The sequence below is a fragment of the Panthera onca genome, chromosome B1 (assembly GCF_046562875.1).
Source record: "Panthera onca isolate mPanOnc1 chromosome B1, mPanOnc1 haplotype 2, whole genome shotgun sequence".
NCBI classification, from domain to species: domain Eukaryota; kingdom Metazoa; phylum Chordata; class Mammalia; order Carnivora; family Felidae; genus Panthera; species Panthera onca.
In genome coordinates this window covers 59,352,267-59,371,662 of record NC_138342.1, presented here as the reverse complement: position 1 = coordinate 59,371,662, position 19,396 = coordinate 59,352,267, and the positions used below count along the sequence as shown (strand labels likewise).

Below are 19,396 nucleotides of genomic sequence, written 5' to 3'. Positions count from 1 at the left end.
GTGGTCTGATCTAGGCTGGGTGGGGAGCTTTTTTGGCAGCTGAGAGGAAAAAGTACACAGATGCCTGTTTCCTTTTTTGATGGGGGAAGGAAGGTTCATATGTGACATGTAAATGGACCCAGAAAAATCTATTATAATTACCATTGACAAGGCACAGAGTGTATTAAATCCCTGTCCCCTTTCCTAACTAGGGACTGACTAGATAGCGCTTTAGTGATTAGATGTCCTAAATCATGTATAGGTCCCATCTAGACTTCAGACCCTTCTGTACATGCGGGACACTTGACCCCATTTCCATAGAACACAGCCTTGCTCATGCACCTCTACCCCAGTACTGTTTGCCAATAGTCCCAAACATCTTTCTGTTTCCATCTTGTCCTGAAATCTGTCTTCTGTAAGTTCCCTAGTGGCCCTTATCATCATGTCTTTCTTTTGCCTAGAACCTTCCATAGCTGCCCCCTGCTGGCAGGGCGAATGTTAAACTTCTTAAAATGGCTCACGAGGTTCCTGCCTGCTTCTTCAGCTATTCAATTCTCACCACTCCCCATTTACATGTTCTACCCTTAGAATCCCGGCACTCTGAGCTTCCTCCACAAAAACTATGGAAATAGCTACATGTCCTTGTGAAAGGTATTTTTGCCTGGTAAGCTCCTCACACGCTTCATGTTTAATCCCTCCCTTCCGAAGTTCACTGTAGGAAGCATCTATCCTTGAAGCTCTCACCCATCCTCAGAATATGAATGAAAGCCCTCGATGGAGCTCACACGGTGACTATATGACTGTATGAGAGAATGACCATTCACTGTTGGAAGACACAGTTTGAATCAGTCTGCAGATACAGGTGATCAACTTGACAATAACTTCTTACGCCCTTGTGCCTTCAGTGCCAACGCGTAAGATCACAATGTTGCAGGCTGGGTTTCATTACTACCAGCGTTCTATTAGACCCACTGTTCCATCAGATGAGCAAAAAAATCATCTTCAAAAGTTCCTCTGGGAAGGGATATACAAATAAAATGTAATGGTGCTTTAATATTTGCAATGTATTCACTTTTGCTATAGTTGTTTACATAACTTGTGAGGTTTTGTGTTTGTTTGTTTTTTTTTTTTGTCTAATTCTTCACTTTATCCCAGAATCCTTCAAAGTCTCATTAATATTCGGTCAGAATGATCCTGCCTATGGTAAGAAAAATATGGATGACTTCTGTGGTGTTCAGCAACAGCCTATGTTATACTTGGGGAGGGGTGGAGGTTGGCTGACCCTCTCTGTAAAGGGCCAGATAATAAATATTTTAGGCTTTGTGGGTCATATGGTTTCTGTCACAACTATTCAACTCTGCATTTATAGCAGGAATGCAGCCACAGACAAGAAGCAAGCAAATCAGCGTGACTACATTATAATAAAACTTTATTTATAAAAACAGACAAGCTAGGACCACAGTTTGCTGACTCTCTGGGTCATCTGGAGACTTATTTCTGTAGAGGAAGATTTAGTCAGGTTCTGTTCAGGTACAGAAACATTTTCCAAGTGGCTTGTTCCCTGAGAATATCTTTCTAATTATACATGATTCTTAGGTAAATACTTGGAAGGATATTTGTACCATATCCTATTATGCAATTTTATCAGAAACAGAAGCTGAGGGAATAAGATTATATAAAAATTCATTTGCCTTAATAACAACCCTCACAGCTCAGCATATCAGGAATTGCATCTCAAGTGAACCAGAAATTTCTATATGCTGCCCTAGCACTCAATAATGAGAGCTATAAAAAGTGTTCATGCTCCTCACCAGTACAATAATTTTTAGGAGATATCCCACAGTAATGACTCCAAGGGAACGAATCCCTTGTGTGTGCAATGATATTTAGAACAGAAATATTCATTAACATTGAAATTCTAAAGTAACTCAGTTGGAAATGGAACCATAGCGTGGAGGAATTCTGTAGAACTTTTTTTTTTTTTTAATGTGGCAACTGAAGTGTATTGAACCTTGAAAATCTGTGTATTAAAGTTACAAAGTGAGGGGCGCCTAGGCGGCTCAGTTGGTTGAGTGTCCAACTTTGGCTCAGGTCATGATCTCCTTGTTCGTGAGTTCGAGCCCCCCCGTTGGGGGCTGTCAGAGCCTGGAGCCTGATTCAGATTCTGTGTCTCCCTCTCTGTCTGCCCCTCCCCTGCTCACACTCTCTCTCAAAATAAATAAGCATTAAAAAAATTTTTTTTAATAAAATAAAATTGCAAAGTCAGATGGAAAGAGTATGTCTACATGATATCAAGCATAAAAATCAATATACATGAATTCTGTCGTTCAGCATTTAATAAATCTTTATTGAATAAGAGCCTACTCTGATCAAGTCTGTGTTCTAGCACTGGGAAGACAGTAATGAATAAAATAGACCAAAATTGCTGCCCTCATGGAGCCAATATTCTTATGGGAGGGAAACAGATATTGAAGATCGAAGGAATTTTAACAAATGATATATTTGGAAATTTAATATGAGATTTCCCACCCCATCCCCCATAAAACTGTTTATGTAAAGATGTTTTTCCCCCTTTATTTGGCATGTTTCCATTTTTAGGAATAAGAATTTCTCTGATCATTTCACTCAACCAGTGTTCATAGAGTTCTTACTATGTGCCAAACACTCTTCCAGGCACATGGAACATAGCGCAAGCAAAATATACGAACACACCTATTCTCGTGGAGCTGCGGTCCGGTGAGAGAGACCGAATATAAGACAAATAAGTAAAATACGTGTAAGGTTAGATGGTGACTAAGGAGCAGAGATAAGAAAGCAGGATAGGAATGTTGGGAGAAGGCAGACCTTTAGATCAAGTGGTCAGGAAGGACTCCTTGTAAAAAGGACTTCTGAGTAAAACGTTAAAGAAAATGTGCTAACAGTGTGACAGTGGGGGTAGGGTAGGGGAGCTCATTCTAGACAGGGGGATGAGCAAGTGCAAAGGTCCTGAGGTGAGAATGTGTCTGACATATTCAAGGAATATTAGAGTCCAGTGGCTAGAGAGTGTAGTGAGTGAAGGAAAGAATAGTCTGAAATGGATCAAAGGGAAACAGAAGACCAAATCACATCTGGCCTTTTAAGTCGCCAGAAGGCTATTGGCTTTTATTCTGAATAATGAAAAGATAATTGGAGAGGGGCACCTGGGTGACTCAGTTGGTTGAACGTCCAGCTCTTGATTTCAACTCAGGTCGTGATCTCACAGTTTGTGAGTTCAAGTCCCACATCAGGCTCTGTGCTGACAGTGAGGAGCCTGCTTGGGATTCTCTCTCTCTCTCTCTCTCTCTCTCTCTGCCCATCCCCAGCTCTCACTGTCTCTCAAAATAAATAAATAATCTTAAAAACATTTTTTAAAAGATAGTGGAGAGTTTTGAGCCAAGGAGAGATGATCATGTTTGCACCAAAATAATACCTACTGTTACAACAGACTACAGAATCAGAGAGGCTTTTAGGAGACTGTTGCAGTAATCCAGGGATGAGAGGATGGCTTGGACCCGTAGGTTAGGTAGGGTAAGGATCTTAGGCTGTGGTGGCAGGGGAGAGGAGAGAAGAGTGTCAGGAACCAGTATTCCCACGAGCCCAGCTGCCTCACAGGAAAAGTAACTCGGGAGCAGTGACCATTCCTGAACTGTGACTATACCGCTGGTGGGAAACACAATGTCAGGCACATACTACGTGCTTAATGTAGGCTGCTTAAATGTTGCAAAACCAAAAAGAAATGTGAAACCAAATCTCTATTTTATGGCTGTCTCCTGTCAACCAACAGTCTTCTCACCACTTTCCCCTCATTTTCCCTCCTTTGGTGATTTATTTGTGAATTAGCCCCTCCAGCATTTGTCGATGTCCCAAGAAGACTTCCATTTTCAATGACCTGCATTAAGGTAAAACCACAGAACAGTAAGGATTCCATTGAGCCATTTCTATCTCATACCTTTGCGAGCTGAATGAATATTATTGCCTTTTACTGTCCAAGGGCATGAGTATAACCAAATGTAACTTTTTTTAGGGAACAACTCAACTCTTTATTGAAGACCTATAACATTTTTTACGAGAACCAGAAAAACCTGCATATTTTATGTGGACAGGTAAGCCCATGAAACTAATGCAAAATACGGTTTAATTCACAGAAAGAAATTCCATAGAGGTTATATAAAGGAATCAGGATGGGTTGGAGTCTATAATCTAGCAGCACAAGTGGTCTGGAAAAACAGGTGAATCTTTCACTGGATCATGACTTTCGTATTTAGACCCTATCACCAAATCCCAGTCCTGGGACATGTAACCTTTTAAGCAGCTTTGGGGACAGGAAAAGCATTTAAAAATCATTTTAATGACCTGTTTACTTTCTAGTTTTAAAACAGTGTATGAATAGATTTTGAACAGCAGTTCCACTAGAAAGCTATTATAATACTTTCTTGTAAATGTGCCAAAACAGATAGAGAAGGTGGTGTTATCCCGTGGTGACATTATTTGTAATGGAGAGAGTATCTTCAGTCCATACCAATGGGGGAATGCTCGAATAAATACGAGCAGGCTGTAACATAGTTTGATTTGGTTGTTAAGATGAATCAGATTCCAATGACTGTGTACTATGATATAATAACAAATTTTAAAATGTGAAAGAAACACTTCAGAAAAGTCCTGAATCTAGAATGTATTTTTAGGAGTGCAAACTGGCCTTAGACTTTTCCTTTCTTCCTTTTCTTCTCCTTTTTTGAATGCTTCGTTCTCCACAGATCTCTCCACTTAGCCTTGCATTCTAATGGGACTCGCTTCACATCGTTACAGTATCTTCCTGGCCATAAGGAACATTGGAAACTTCACATTTGATGGTACAACATTGAGTTTAGGCCACTGTGATTTGGCTTAAAATTGCAGTTGAACAGAGAGAAACTTACTAGCCACTCTGGCCTTTACTAGTGAAGTTAAATGATTTAGTTTGATTGAATATTTCAGTTACCTTCCCATACGTAATAGAAAAAGGAAATAACTAATCTCTTTACAAAGAAATGGGCCTAATTTTAAATTATTTCAATATCATCCTATATCTTAGATCTCTAATCTATATCACTGTAAAGATAATTTAAGAAAAAATCCAAACTTAAAAAAAATGACTATTTATATTTTAGTTCAAGTTTCTACAAAGTTCACGATGTGAAGAAGTTTGTTTCCTTGAGGAAAATGTTCGAATTTTGATGTTATGAACATATAATGTGAGGCACGTTCTTCCCAATTCTGCAAATCAGTGTTCAATTTACCATACAAAAGTCATTTAATTTTTTTTTTAATTAAGTGAAGTAAAGTCCACAGTGAGACTGTCAGATTGCTTAACCTTTCCAACTTTACTCACTGGTCAATGAAGTGAGAGTCCAGAATTCTCAAAGCATTCTGACTGAATTTCATTAATAGACACTGTTAAAGGGGGCAATATGGAGGATGACATGTAGCTTTCTTAATCTCTGGTTAATTAAGCAAATATTGGTTGCCTACCATGTGCCAGACACTGTTGTAAAAGCTGCAGATAGCGCAATGAAGAAATGGGACATAATATCCTGCCTCGATGCTTCTTACACTAGAGCACACCGACAAGAAACGAAATATGTAGTATATCAAATGGTAATAAGGGCCAGGGACAACAGCAAAGCAGGGAAGAGAGCTCAGGGATCTAAGTGGGGAAGGGGAAGAGGAGCATTTGACCTGAGACTCTGAAAGATGTGAAGAAGCAAACCTTGCAGAAGCCTCTGGGACGCACATTCGGGCAGAGACAGCAGCCCCAACAAGGGGCCGGAGCTGAACTAGTGTCGTTGAAGTACAGCAGGGAAGCCAGTGGAGCAGAAAGCTTGTGGGAATGGGGAATTAGTAGACGATGCAGCTAGAGAGATAACTGCGGAGGAAAGCACCAGAGCGTCTGGGTCTTTAGATCATTGTGAAGACCGGAGCGTGTACTTGGAATGAGATGGAAAGCCACTGGGGAGTTTTGGGCAGAACAGTGACATTATCTGAAAGGATTCACTTTACAAGAATCTCTCTAGCTATGGGGAATATATGAAAGGCCAAGAGAAGAATGAGAAAGAAAACTCCTGCAGTAATCCAGGCAAACAATGAAATGGCATGGACCAGAACCATGGTAGTGGATATAGTGAGTACAGTAGTCACGTTAGGGATATATTTTCAAGGTGGAGCTCATAGGATTTGCTGTTGCATCGGATGTTGAGTACAAAAGAAAGATTAAAGGTGGCTCTAAAATTCCTGGCCTGAGCAACTGGAAGGATAAGGCTGCTATTTACCCAGATGGGAACAGAATGACTTGGAGAGGAAAATATTCATGGGAGAAATATCAAGAGTTAATTAGGAGCATCTTAAGTTTGATGTCAGGAAGGCAGTCAGATGATTGGAGTTTAGGGGGAAGGTTTGGGCTAGAAATATAAAGTTGGAAGCTATTAGTTTAGAGATGGCATATAAGGATCTTAGAGACTGCCAAGGATACTGGTATAGATCTAGAAGAGAAGAAGCCTAAGGATTTAGACAATGAGATTAAATTAGTGTAAACAAGCCTTTGGTGACATATTTAGTTCATCTATAAAGAGATGCTTTGTGAAATTAAAAAAAAAATTCTTGTATTCCTGGGACACCTGGGTGGCTCAGTCGGTTGAGCATCTGACTCTTGATTTCAGCTCAGGTCATGATCTCACAGTTGTGAGATCAAGCCCCACATCGGTCTGGGCGCTGTGCATGGAGCCTGCTTAAGATTCTCTCTTTCCCTCTGCCCCTCCCCTGCTCGTGGGCTCACGTGCACTCTTCCTCTCTGTCTCAAAAAGAAATATTCTGATATTCCTTACATGAGAAAACCTAATGTTGTCTGATAACAGTTGGAGTGTTTCTTCTTGAAAGCAAGAATGTGATCATCTCAGAAGAGCAGTTATTCTGTGAGTTTTTGATGTAGGGGATCAGTTGAAGTATAATTAAACAAAGAAGGGATGCTATACATCGGTAACTAAAAGTAGGACCCGCATCATGTGCTGCCATTTCAAAGACCAAATTATGTTTGGTTGTTCAAAACAACTGATGGGTATCCTGACCTCTCAGTAATCTGAAATGTGAACTCAAAAGCGGGAGAAAGGGCATAACTTTGTTTCAGGAGTGACTCTGAAGTTAGTTTATCAGCCCAAGAAATAATAAGCAACAACATTTATGAAGCGCTTATTAAATATCAGGTCCTATGAGTTAGGGACTATAATGATGTCCATTCTTCAGAAGCAGCAGGCTTAACTGTGTTCAGCATCTTGTCTAAGGTCACCCAGTGAGGAAGTGACAGAGCCCAGGTTCAAACACAGGTCTATCCAGTTCCAGAGTCTGGAGTGTTCATTACACTCTCAAATAACAAGTCCTTTACATTTTCTGATAATTGATTTTTCATAAGAACAGTAGTTATTGGATGTTATAGTAATTATTGGATGGTCGGAATGTGATTTTTCTTGGTTTCTGCATTTTTTGAAACCATTTTTTATGTTATCATTTCTGTAATGATAGCATTACTTTAATAGCAGAAAGACTTTTACATATACAAGCAAAAAATAGATTAGAAAATATATTCTACGCGACTATGCTTTGGCATTAATATTTACACCCACAGAATACGTAAGTGTTCACAGTCCGTGTTTGCATGTAATTTCCTTCTTTTGTTACATTTCCAACTTAAAAATTAGTCAAATGCTATTGATTTTTTCCAATATGTAATTTCTGTTATACATTTTACACTGTTTTTCATACATTTCTAACTCATTCAGCATAATAATTTCGTGAGTTAAAAATTTCCTGTTCAGAAATGAGCAAATAGCCACTAAATCTCTGAAGAGGTATTCTTCTGATTCCTAGTTTAGTATAGTTTTCAATTCTGCTTTAATTTTACGTTGACTAGAATTAAACTTCTACCTCATTGAAGAATCCTGGAGTTCAGAAAGCATTTTAACATGCTCTGCCCTCTGGTGGGCATATCATTACCATTATTACTTACTTTACTGGTTAGAGCTGTTTTCAAAAATAAAAGAATGTTTCCAAAATTGAATTATTTTGAGGATAAATTGAAAAGCCAAACAACCCTATCGGGGAATTTCTTTTTATCTATTAAAATGTCTTATAGACTTGATCTCTCCATTTTCAGTTAAAAGATTAACCTTCTATAAATAACACAAAAACAATGTTTGAGATGATTGGTTTCTTCTGCAGACAGAAGATGGCAAACTAATTGTTGAAGGAATGTTGGACATTTTCTGGGGAGTAAAACGGCCTATACAGCTAAAAATACAAGATGAGAAACAAATCCCTTCTTTTACTAGGTTGAAATCACCAGATGTCTTTCCCAAAAGGTAAGCTATCTTTCACTTTTTTTTTTAATGTTTATTTTTGAGAGAGAGAAAGAGAGAGACAGAGTACGAACGGGTGGGGGGGGATGCGCAGAGAGAAAGGGAGGCACACAATCCGAAGCAGGCTCCAGGCTCTGAGCTGTCAGCACAGAGCCCGACATGGAGCTCAAACTCACAAACAGCGAGATCATGACCTAAGCTGAAGTCAGACGCTTAACCGACTGAGCCACCCAGGCACCCCTATCTTTCACATTTTAACTCCTTAGATCATCCTCATATTGACTTACATTTATTGTGTGCACTCTTAAAGATGGGAGCTCTAAAGCTTCTAACACCATCTCATTTAATCCCCAGAAATTCTGTGAAGTAGGTGTTCAGAACCCAGAGCTCTAAGGGTTTCGGTAATTTGTGCAAAATGTCTAATTACCATGTAGCAGGACTGGGCTGGACCTCAGGTCTACCTCTCTGCTGTGTTGTTTCTCTCCTGGAAGATTGCATTCCTTCGTTAGAAAAGACAAATTTCATTAGCCCGTTAGCCTGGCCTTGTCACCAAAAGGGGAGGTAAAATTTAAATTTCTCTTTTCCTTGGAACAGAGGGCTCTTCCTGCTTTCTAGAAAGGAGATTTAATTATGCTCCACCTGACTGTCCTGATCTTGTTCAACAGGGCACAACAAAATGCAGTTGGAGCTCAGTAACAATGTGAAACCGTTCTCTGTGTGGGTTTATGCAACTGTACCTTGAATACATTAAGTTGGGCTGATTTTTTTCATTATCCTTTGCAATTTTTATAAAAATAAATACTCTCAGAAGGACTCGTGCATGTAATTTTTTTTCTTTTTTTCTTCCTTCCTCCCCACTTTCCCTCCTTTTTAATCCTTAACTTTCTGACTCCTCCCCCCTGTTGTGCGTCTGTGGGAGGACCGAGCCTTCTCTCCCATCCTGCCATCTATAACTGGATGGGCTGGGGTTCTAGGAAGAGGGGATGGAAAGAGAGCTGCCAGGACCTTTTCCTCAATCTGATCTTGGGCTATAAGCAAGGAAAACCAAGGATCGCCTTGAGGGAAGCCCCACTTTTTCTCTGGACGCCCCGCTATGATTTGCACCTTGCCAATGTTCTCAAACATGATCCAGCAGTTCTGAACATTTCCTAATTCCCTACACATGCCATGCAGTCTCTTACTTTCCTGACTCCTGGAAAGTCTACTTGCATTTCAACATCGTTTGCCTGACTCCCCTCTCTCAGTCCTAGGAGACTCTGGTCAGGTAACACATTCTCCAGAAAGCCTTTTTCTGACCCTACAGTCTCTCCTAGGTGCACTGGCAATTTTTCAAAACACGCCGTTAATTGTGTTTTTATGCACCCACCTCGTGCTCTGGCCTGTGAGCGTTTTCAGGGTACGGAGCATGCCTTATTCGTCTGTTATTGGGGTGTGTAGCAGTGTGCCTGGAATGAAGAGAGTCGAAATACAAAATTGAATAAAGTCCCCATGATCCTGGTAGTTACATCACCTCTGCTCTGTTGTGAAAACTGCCTCTGTCTACCACTTCTGACTAGTCTCCCATCCAGACTAAGGGTTGCCCATGGGCGAAGGGTCCAGTATTTGTGGAAGAGCGGAAGGGGGACCACAGACTTGGGCAGCCTAATGAAGCCCTGCAACCCTCCCCTTCAGGTCCTAGGTGACCGATGGGGCTGATGATTCTAAGTGACTAGGAGCATCCTTTAAAAGGAGAAATTACCCCTGGGCTCTGCTTTTAGATAACTGCACAAGAAATGAATTTGGCAAAATTAGCTATCATTAGTCATATTGCCGAAAAACTCATTGCAAAGTTCTCTGAGCTGCTGCCTGCTTTTGATGCAATTTAATTATTTGAGTCATGAAAACTTAATAAGTATGGCACATTAAGGGAAGATGTCAAGGAGATACAGTAAGGTACTTGTATTATCACATTGTCTTTTTAAAAAAAAATAGCTACCCCCAAGATATTTTTAATTTTTTCAAATTAAAATTCAAAACACTTGTTCCTAAAAATCCTCACTGTGGGGAAAAGTTTCAAGAGACCAGGTAGACAAAGTGATATTGATGCCCGTCCATATACTGTGGCAGATTAAAAGTTAATATTTTCACGATATGCCTTCCATGGACACCAACTGTGGTTTTCATTGTTTATCAGCACATTGCTGTGAACCAAAGAGGAATTACCTCCCTTAGTTTAAAGTTGAGAAAGAATTCCCTAGAAAACTTTGCTTGCCCTTTACCACAGTAATGAAACTTACCAGGAGAACATATGAAGTGAAGGGCACACTTGTGGTGTATCAGATCTTTCTGGAGGTTGAGAATTATCAGAAAGAGATCCTACTGCTCTCACACTCAAAAGCAAGATTAGATTCAGTCACGATTCCTTAGCCAAGAATCCTCCGTGGGAAGCAGCTGAACACTCAGCGGGAAGGTGCATATAATTTGGAGTGGCTGTTCCTTGGCCTCTGTTCCCTAGTGGGGTGCAAAACCACCTAAGGTCCTGTCTTTGTTTCAGTCTGGTCCTAGACACCTTCACTCTGGTTGCCATCCTTAAGGGTAGCATTCATTTAAATTCTGAGCCTTGAATGAAATCATATAAAGAAAGGGACTAGGGGCACCTGGGTGGCCTAGTAGCTTAAGTGTCCAGCTCTTGATTTTGGCTTCAGGTATGATCCCAAGTATGGTGAGATTGAGCCCTGCATCAGGCTCCGCACTGACAGTGTGGAGCCTGCCCGGGATTCTCTCTCTCTCTTTCTCTCTCTGCCCCTCCCATGTGTGCACATGCACATGCTCTCTCTCAAAATAAATAAACATTAAAAAAATAAAAGAAAAGGAACTATTCCCTCACTCTGTAACCCTCCTCAACTCTCCTTTCTCATACTGGGTTTCTGTGTGCAGAACTTTTTAATTTTTTTTTTAAGTTTTACTTATTTATTTTGAGAGAGAGAGAGAGAGAGAGAGAGAGAGAGAGAGAGTCAGTCCCAGGCAGGCTCCGCAGAGTGCAGAGCCTGACTGGGGGCTTGAACTCATAAACAGTGAGATCAAGACCCGAGCCAAAAACCAAGAGTCAGATGCTCAATCATCTGAGCCACCCAGGAGCCCCTGTGTGCAGAACTTCTACCTTTGGTCTCACATGGTCACTCATGTGGTATCTTCAGTGGGTGTGTGTAGAATAAAGGACGGGCGTGGAAGTTGTGTACTCAGCTGCAGGAAGGGCTGTGATCTTGTCTTTCTGTTCACCCATTGAGAGAATCATCAGTTTGTCATGCTAATTTGTTTTAATTATCTTGGAAATGAGTCACACTGAGTTAGCTTAAGGGGAGTGGTAGAAGCTTAAATATAAATCAGTCTGTTTGAACTGTGACCCCTTATGATCCTTTATGGAAACAATTCTGTGGGAAGTACTTTGATCTCTCATATCTGGTCCAAGTATTTTGTTTTGAAATTTTTTCAAAACCTAAAACAAAACAAAACCAAACCACCAAGCCTTATTGAGGTTATGTTTACTTGCACTAGTTTTCATTGCTGTTTTTAATCTTTCTAAAATCAGCTTTCGCACATTTTGTACAAATCATGACAGAATGACATAAAGAGCAGAAACTGGACAGGTGTACATTTGAATAACATTTATAGTGTAGGTTTTTTTTTTTTTTTTCTCCCAGCGCAGGTAGAAAAATAACCACATCCCGTTTGTCTATCAAATTACTACCTCCTTTTTTATTTTGCAACTCATTTGAAAACTTGCCCACAGTTTAAATTTACCAACGTATACATCCTGAAGCATGGTCAGGGCAATGCTAACAGTCTTGTGCTTGAGCAAGTTAAACTATTTGATGTTGCATAAAGTTCCACCTAGTTTTCTTTGAACGACTCCGGGTTAACTGCCCTCAAGCGTAGCCATGTGCACAGTTGCGCGTGGGTGACTCTTCAAATTACACAATCCAGAGCTCAAAATTGGTGTTTTCTGCTAAGATGGGTAGAGAGGGGAAAGGGCCAGACACTCATATATGGAGCCATGTTTGTCCCCTGTATTTGTGTGACGCCACTAAACTGTAAGAAAGTGAGGACAAGTGTCCAGTCTACCAAGATTACCAAGGATCTATAGAATACCACTGGCCAGGCACTCTTGGGCTTTCTCATCTTCCCCCGTATGAAATAGCATCAGGCTGCCTTGCCGTTTTAGTTTCTGCTTTTTATTGATATTGGGCTTTTCCCATGACTACCACTCTTTCTGTGATAACAGCATCTGCTTCCTCTTGATAATTAAGTTCCTAGCGATTGGGGAAGATGAGCAATTTTATCTACCGTAAGAATAACTTGAATCTGAGTCAGGACCTGAAGAGGTTTCCCTTGGGTTAGTTATTATTACCTGTAGTTCTTGGACTTTTCTTACGTGTGTTTTAACTGGCTATGTTCTGGATAGTAGAGCTTACTGAAAAATTAACTAACAAATATGTTAAGATTACCTTGTTTACATTATAAGACTATTATGAGACTCAAATGACATAAAAGTTGTAAAAAGACACGAAAAGAATTCAAAGATCAAGGAGAAAATACTCGTGTTTGTCATATTCACCACTACTAGTCTGAATAAGCATTTTTTGTTATTGTTGCCACCAGTGACATTCAGATAGAAGCAATGTTACAAATGTCACATTTGGATAGAGCATATGCCACCACTTACAGTCTTTGGTCATAAGGAAAACAGACATTATGGAAGAGATTTTTAGTAAGAATAAGACCAATCCCAGCAATAACAGTATCCATTAACCTAGAGAAACCCAAGAATATCTTGGATCCCTAATGATTCTTCACCCATCATGAAACGGATACAGGTGACTCTGATGAAGAAGACGATGAAAATGATAACTTTGAACACATACTGAGTGCTTACTCTGTATTGGGCACTATTTCAAGAATTTTACACAAATTAACCCACTTAATCTTCTCAGCAACCTCACACTGTTATCATCCCCATCTTATAGATAAGGACACAGAGAAGTGACGTGGCTAAGACCAGATAAATGAAGTAAAAGTGACTGTTGGTCCAGCTGGTAAAAATAAGTAGCTGCCCAGTTTTATGTATTGTAATTATTAGAATGCATTGAAAATTGTTAGTGTCCTATATATAAATCATGTTTTAGAAAAGAAGCGTCCCATACACTTTCCTCCTTTGTAAATTGCATTCTTAGTGGTAAAGAGCCTTAAAGGTAGGCACCGCATCTTATTGAGAGCCACTCTACCCAAAAATGCTTTGAATACAATAGGAACTCAAAGTATGTTGGCAGAATGAACAGTTTTATATCTAAACTCTCCTAAGAGCATTGTAAGGTATCTGTGTAATGATGGATTATGTTGGTTTCCACTAATTCCATTTGCATACACACATTTTAGAGAATCTATATAACCTTGTGTTTCAGGGTTTACTCAATTATTATATCAGATTTGCTCAAAATCAGTACAGGAATTATTTAAAATACCCACTGACCATCCCGGTATAAATATAATTTTAATAATATCATAAAATTGTTATAATTTAGGATATGCCTACCATAGTCCCTCAGTATCATATTAATACTCTAAATCTGAAAATCATCATAAGGCTTATTATGAATAGAATTGATGCCATTTACAAGATTTATTACTTTTCAGGGGAATGACACGCTGGGGGGAGTTTGATGATCTTTACCGTATTAGTGAGCTGGACAGAACCCAGGTTCCAGCATCTAAAGGAACAGATTCCCAAGAAGGTCAGTATCAAACTTTTATTAATGGAGAGACATTTTTTATGTAAATCACGAATCCTAAACGTTTCTCTGAAATTTAACAGTTTACACACCACTATTTAATAAAACTCTTATGTTAAAAAAAAATCTCTTAGGATCATACTAATTTAAGTCACTACAGTGCTCATGTGATGTTTAAGAACTTTACTACATAAAAATACGATGATTTTTAAAATTACATCAAGTCACTTAGATTTACTAGGTTAGGGAAAGCTAATGGTTTGAATAAACTTGTATACATAAAATTCTTTAATATTTTCCCCAAAGTTGGGATCATTTATTATACTCAGCAGCTTTTTATATCAGACCAAGCCCCTCACATTAAATTCTACATCTTTTTAGAAGCTGAATGTCTTAGTTAATGGATATTTGCGTGACAACACTTCCCAGAAAGAGGCAAATATACTGGAGTCAATATATTTAATAGTTGTTTCAAGCATTTATTTGAAAAAGAGAAATCAACTTGAACATCAAATGAATTCATATCAAACATGACAAACCAATGGTAAATGGCAGCTCCTATGGCATGTGACATCAGTAGTCATAATGATGATGTGATAGTTGTAATATTACTAGCTGTCATTTACTGAGACTCTGATAAGTGTCCGGTATGATGTCATATATCTTACATAGATTTGGTTTTCATATAATATGTAGAGATACAAGGAGGAGCTGATGACTGGGGTTGGGAGCAGAGTTCATGTTTCTGGGGTGGCCGTATTACCAAGCTGACTTCAGACTGAAAATAGTACCCTGCCGACATTACCTTCATGAATGCACCAACAACTTCCGATGTTGAGTTATTTTTTCCAAACGTTTCTCAAGTCAGTCTTCTCTGCTGTCTCTGTAGCAACCCATATTCAATAACAACCATGATACTCCTTCCAGGATTCCCTTATTTTTGTGTGATGGCTCTTGGCATCTTTTATATTAGGGTCCTTCCAGTTAGCCCTTTGAAAACACTCATCTAAACCCAAGGGAATTCTGATTTCTAATTCTAAATTCTAAGGGAATTCTATGGTGTCTTGGCACCAGAGATACCACAAAAACCTAGTTGCAAAAGCACCAATGCTAGAAGAAAATGAAATCTCCCATGCCTATGGGTTGGTACTCTAATTACAATAGAAACTTCTTTAAAATCCCAAGGTTAAATGGAATACTATTTCCCACTGTTTGATGCATTATAGTTCACTGCTTAGCTGCATATTTACTTATTAAATACATATACAAATTCACCCAAAGAGGTAGGCAGCTAAATGATATGGCCTTATAATCTTTATTCTTCCTAGATTATTTATCTTATCCCAGTAGCACTCTGAAGCCTTATGCAGATGAAGAGCCAGAATCCCCATTGCTCTATCGAACCATGAGTGAAGCAACCCTGGTGAGAAAAAGGATGAAGCCTCCAATGATGGACAGAAAAGACAGACAGAAGCATAGGGCCTCTATTAATGGGCACTTCTATAACCATGAAGTGAGTTTTGATTCCTCTAATGTCATTTGAAAATGATGTCTGTTTTTTTTTATTTTTTTAACGTTTTATTTATTTTTGAGACAGGGAGAGACAGAGCATGAACAGGGGAGGGTCAGAGAGAGGGAGACACAGAATCTGAAACAGGCTCCAGGTTCCGAGCTGTCAGCACAGAGCCCGACGCGGGGCTCTAATTCACGGACCGCGAGATTATGACCTGAGCCGAAGTCGGACGCTTAACCGACTGAGCCACCCAGGTGCCCCCCCGAAAATGATGTCTATTTTAACAACACCACTCAATTCAACTTACAATTAAAAATAGTACTAATAAAATAGTGGTAGTGTATTTAATATTTATTGGGTACTCTCTATGTGTTAGGTTTTAAACTGTTTTAAATTGGATTTTGATGGATTATCTCATCAATCACTAAAACAATTCTTTGAAACAGGTACCATTATTTTCCCTACCTTACGTGAGTTAACTGAGGTTCACAGCGGTTAAGTAATTTGTCTTAGGTCACATTACTTTTAAGTAGCAGATCGGAACTTGAATCCAGCTTTGTCTGACTCCAGAACCGTTATTAACCACCGTGATGAGTGAGCCCTATCTAAGTGGCAGGATCTGTACTAAACACTGGGGATCTGAAGATGATTCCGATGATGCCTCTGCCAGCATGGAGCTCAGGTGTTGGGCAAAGAAATCAGTAATCGACAAATGACATTAGAATAATATAAATGCTACGATGGAGATTGGTTCAAAGTACATTTGAACATTAACATTTAAATAGAGGGGAAAAAACTCCATAGACCTATTCTTCCAATAAATCAAACTTCTCATTTTGTCAACATCTCCTTCCAGGTCTTGTACATATACACATATTTTTTTATGCAAGGATTTTTATGCAAGGATTAGTTGTTTATAATTTTTATTCTGACATAATTTTTATTCTGATTTTTCACTTAATGTGTTAAATTTATGTGTTTCTTTTCCACAGTTTTTGTAAGACATTTCACTTTGCCGAAGGTAGGCAATGTGTCGTCTTTTTTTTTTTTTTTTTAACTCAAATTTTTCATTGTCTGGTACTTCAGCAATTATTCATCCATTCATTTAATAAATACTTAAAGAGCACTTGCTCTGTGCCAGGTACCATTCTAACCCCTTTCATAGAAAATGTTAACTCATTCATCATAAGCTTTTTTCCTGTAGGGCTTTCTACCTTATTCCTTCCTCTACCCTTGGGAGCATATCCACAGTGTGCCTTTGGAGACTGGTGGGGAGAAACCTCCTTCGTGAATTCTTTGTTCAAATTAGATATCTTCCTGGCTCAAGCATTTACCCTTCGCCATAAAGTAATTTTGACAATCCCCCATAGATGTGCAATGACCAATTGTCCTGGTTTCTATCTCTCAGAATCACGCCGTGTCATCATCTTGTGGGGTGATTTGTGTTAAAGAAGGCTGTGAAAGCCACATTGTTCCAAATGAGCGGCTTCCAGATGGGACCCCTGTACTAAGAATGAAATTGGCACTAAGTGGGCAGCACGGTGTAGTGGCTAAATGCTTGGGTGCCGGAGCTTGACAACCTGATTTCAAATTCTTGCTGAGCAAAGTTTAAAACTACCTCCATCTCTTAGCCTTTATCATTCCTACTTTACAAGGTTGTTGATGGGACTAAATGGAATAAGGGGAGCTAAGCACTTAGCACAGCGTCCAGCACAAAGGAAGAACTCAATTTACATTAGCTTTATTGTCATTCGTTAAAAGAGATCAAGCTGGAACTACACATATTTCATACAGATGCCAGTCGCTGCATTGTAATAACTAGCAGGAAAAAAAAACCCAAAAAACATTCTATCCATGGATGGGCAGTGAGAGGCATCTAGGAGTTTAAGTTGATAGAGTCATTAGATGTGTTTTTATAACATGATACCCCACGAGAACACCAATATTGTTAGGACACGAATAACACTCATTTTAGAGGGTTAGATTATGATATTTGTATATAAGTTATGACTATTGACTTGACCTGTGGTATATTTCTATCCGTGCAATAAGGATAGATGATTTTATTTCATTTTGTGTTTTGGCCAACAAAACTAATCTAAAACTCTGAAAAACAAATTCATTGTATGTTGGTACTTTAGATGGGCTCTTGGGGTCATCTAGTCCCACTCTCTTATTTTACAAATGAAATCCTTGAGGCCTCTTTAGGCCTCAATGTGAAGTGAGTTGACAAAGTTGGAGTTAGAAGACACTATGATCCAGTTCTCCTAAATCCTAATCTAGTGCCGTTGCCAAACTCCGTAAAGATTCTTCTTATAGACAACATCAAGCCACATATGTAACATATCCTTGCCTTAGTGCCAGATGAACGTATGGCTCTCCAGGGCTCCACAGAACTCATAAGCACTGGTCTTATGTGTCACAGAGTGATTCATCAATGCCTCACAATGTCCACAAACATTGAATTTTCTTATACTTAGCAAGAGTTTATTCCAGACGGCCTCCATATATCTACTTTGAAAAATTATTTCCATATCCATATTTCTACTCACACAAGTGCTGTGCATATATGCACTTTAGTGTTTATTTTGACATTTATTTACTGGTTTCCCAATATAAGGCTCATCTATCTAACATTCCATTGAGCCACCCAGAACCCACCCATCTCCATGTCTGCTGAACCCACCACCCCCCTCTTCTAGAGTCTTGGAACACTATTAATATTACGTTTTATTTGTTCTTAGTTATAGTTAATTTATTTTAAATATTTGAACCACATTGAAGAATGGTATGATTATCTAGTGAAAATGTTTTGAACATCCTCAAATGATGTCTTACCTAACTTAATTCTAGAAACAATGTAAAGTTGCTTAAAAGGATGCATAGTATCCAACAACAAAGAAAGCAAACACGAGAAAACAAAACTTTTAAATTGGTAATTTGTGATTTTTCTTTCTTTGCCCATAAGAAGGCCAGTTTCACCAGATGCTCAATATCACTCATCATTGGGGAAATACAAATCAAAACCACATTGAGGTACCCCCTCACACTGGTCAGAGTGACTAAAAATAACAACTCAGGAAACAACAGATGCTAGCGAGGATGTGGAGAAATGGGAACCATCTTGCACTGTTGGTGGCAATGCAACCTGGTGCAGCTGCTCTGGAAAACAGTGCGAAGGTTCCTCAAAAAGTTAAAAATAGAACTACCTTACAACCCAACAATAGCACTACTAGGAATTCACCCAAAGGATACAGGAGTGCTGATTCACAGGGGCACATGTACCCCAATGTTCATAGCAATGCTTTCAACAACAGACAAATTATGGAAAGAGCCCAAACTTCCATTAACTGATGAATGGATAAAGATGTTGTGTACACACACACACACACACACACACACACACACAAACACACAATGGAATACTACTCATCAATCAAAAAGAATGAACTGGAGGATATTATGCTAAGTGAAATAAGTCAGTCAGAAAAAGACAGATATCATATGTTTCACTCTCAATTTGAGAAACTTAGATGACCATAAAGGGAAGGGAAGGAAAAGTAAGTTACAGAGAGGGAGGCAAACCAAAAAGATTCTTAAATACAGAGAACAAACTGAGGGTTGATGGGGGTGAGGGGTGGCCAAGACTACACTGTGTACACTGTGTGTTAGCTAACTTGACAATAAAGTATTAAAATATAATATAAAATAATATAATATAATATAATATAATATAATAT

The 19,396-nt window shown here is 39.1% G+C and overlaps 1 protein-coding gene and 1 long non-coding RNA gene across 4 annotated transcripts in view; one reads left to right on the top strand and one right to left on the bottom strand.

Moving 5' to 3' along the window:
* RASSF6 (Ras association domain family member 6) overlaps positions 1 to 19,396 on the top strand; it is a 48,669-nt gene that overhangs the window by 22,804 nt on the left and 6,469 nt on the right. For 2 of the 3 annotated variants that reach the window (XM_060654870.3, XM_060654869.3), the window contains 4 exons: positions 4,022 to 4,100; positions 8,242 to 8,381; positions 14,049 to 14,146; positions 15,472 to 15,656. In XM_060654870.3, the coding sequence (XP_060510853.2) occupies positions 4,022 to 4,100; positions 8,242 to 8,381; positions 14,049 to 14,146; positions 15,472 to 15,656 (502 nt within the window). Of the gene's footprint in view, positions 1 to 687; positions 842 to 4,021; positions 4,101 to 8,241; positions 8,382 to 14,048; positions 14,147 to 15,471; positions 15,657 to 19,396 lie in introns of all 3 variants that reach the window. The other variant, XM_060654871.3, reaches the window with a different exon arrangement.
* Positions 2,501 to 15,452, bottom strand: LOC132692438 (uncharacterized). The gene is made up of 4 exons (XR_009616352.3): positions 14,949 to 15,452; positions 9,745 to 9,823; positions 8,806 to 8,878; positions 2,501 to 3,886 (listed from the first exon to the last, which is right to left on the bottom strand). It is a non-coding gene; the product is annotated as an uncharacterized LOC132692438 (long non-coding RNA).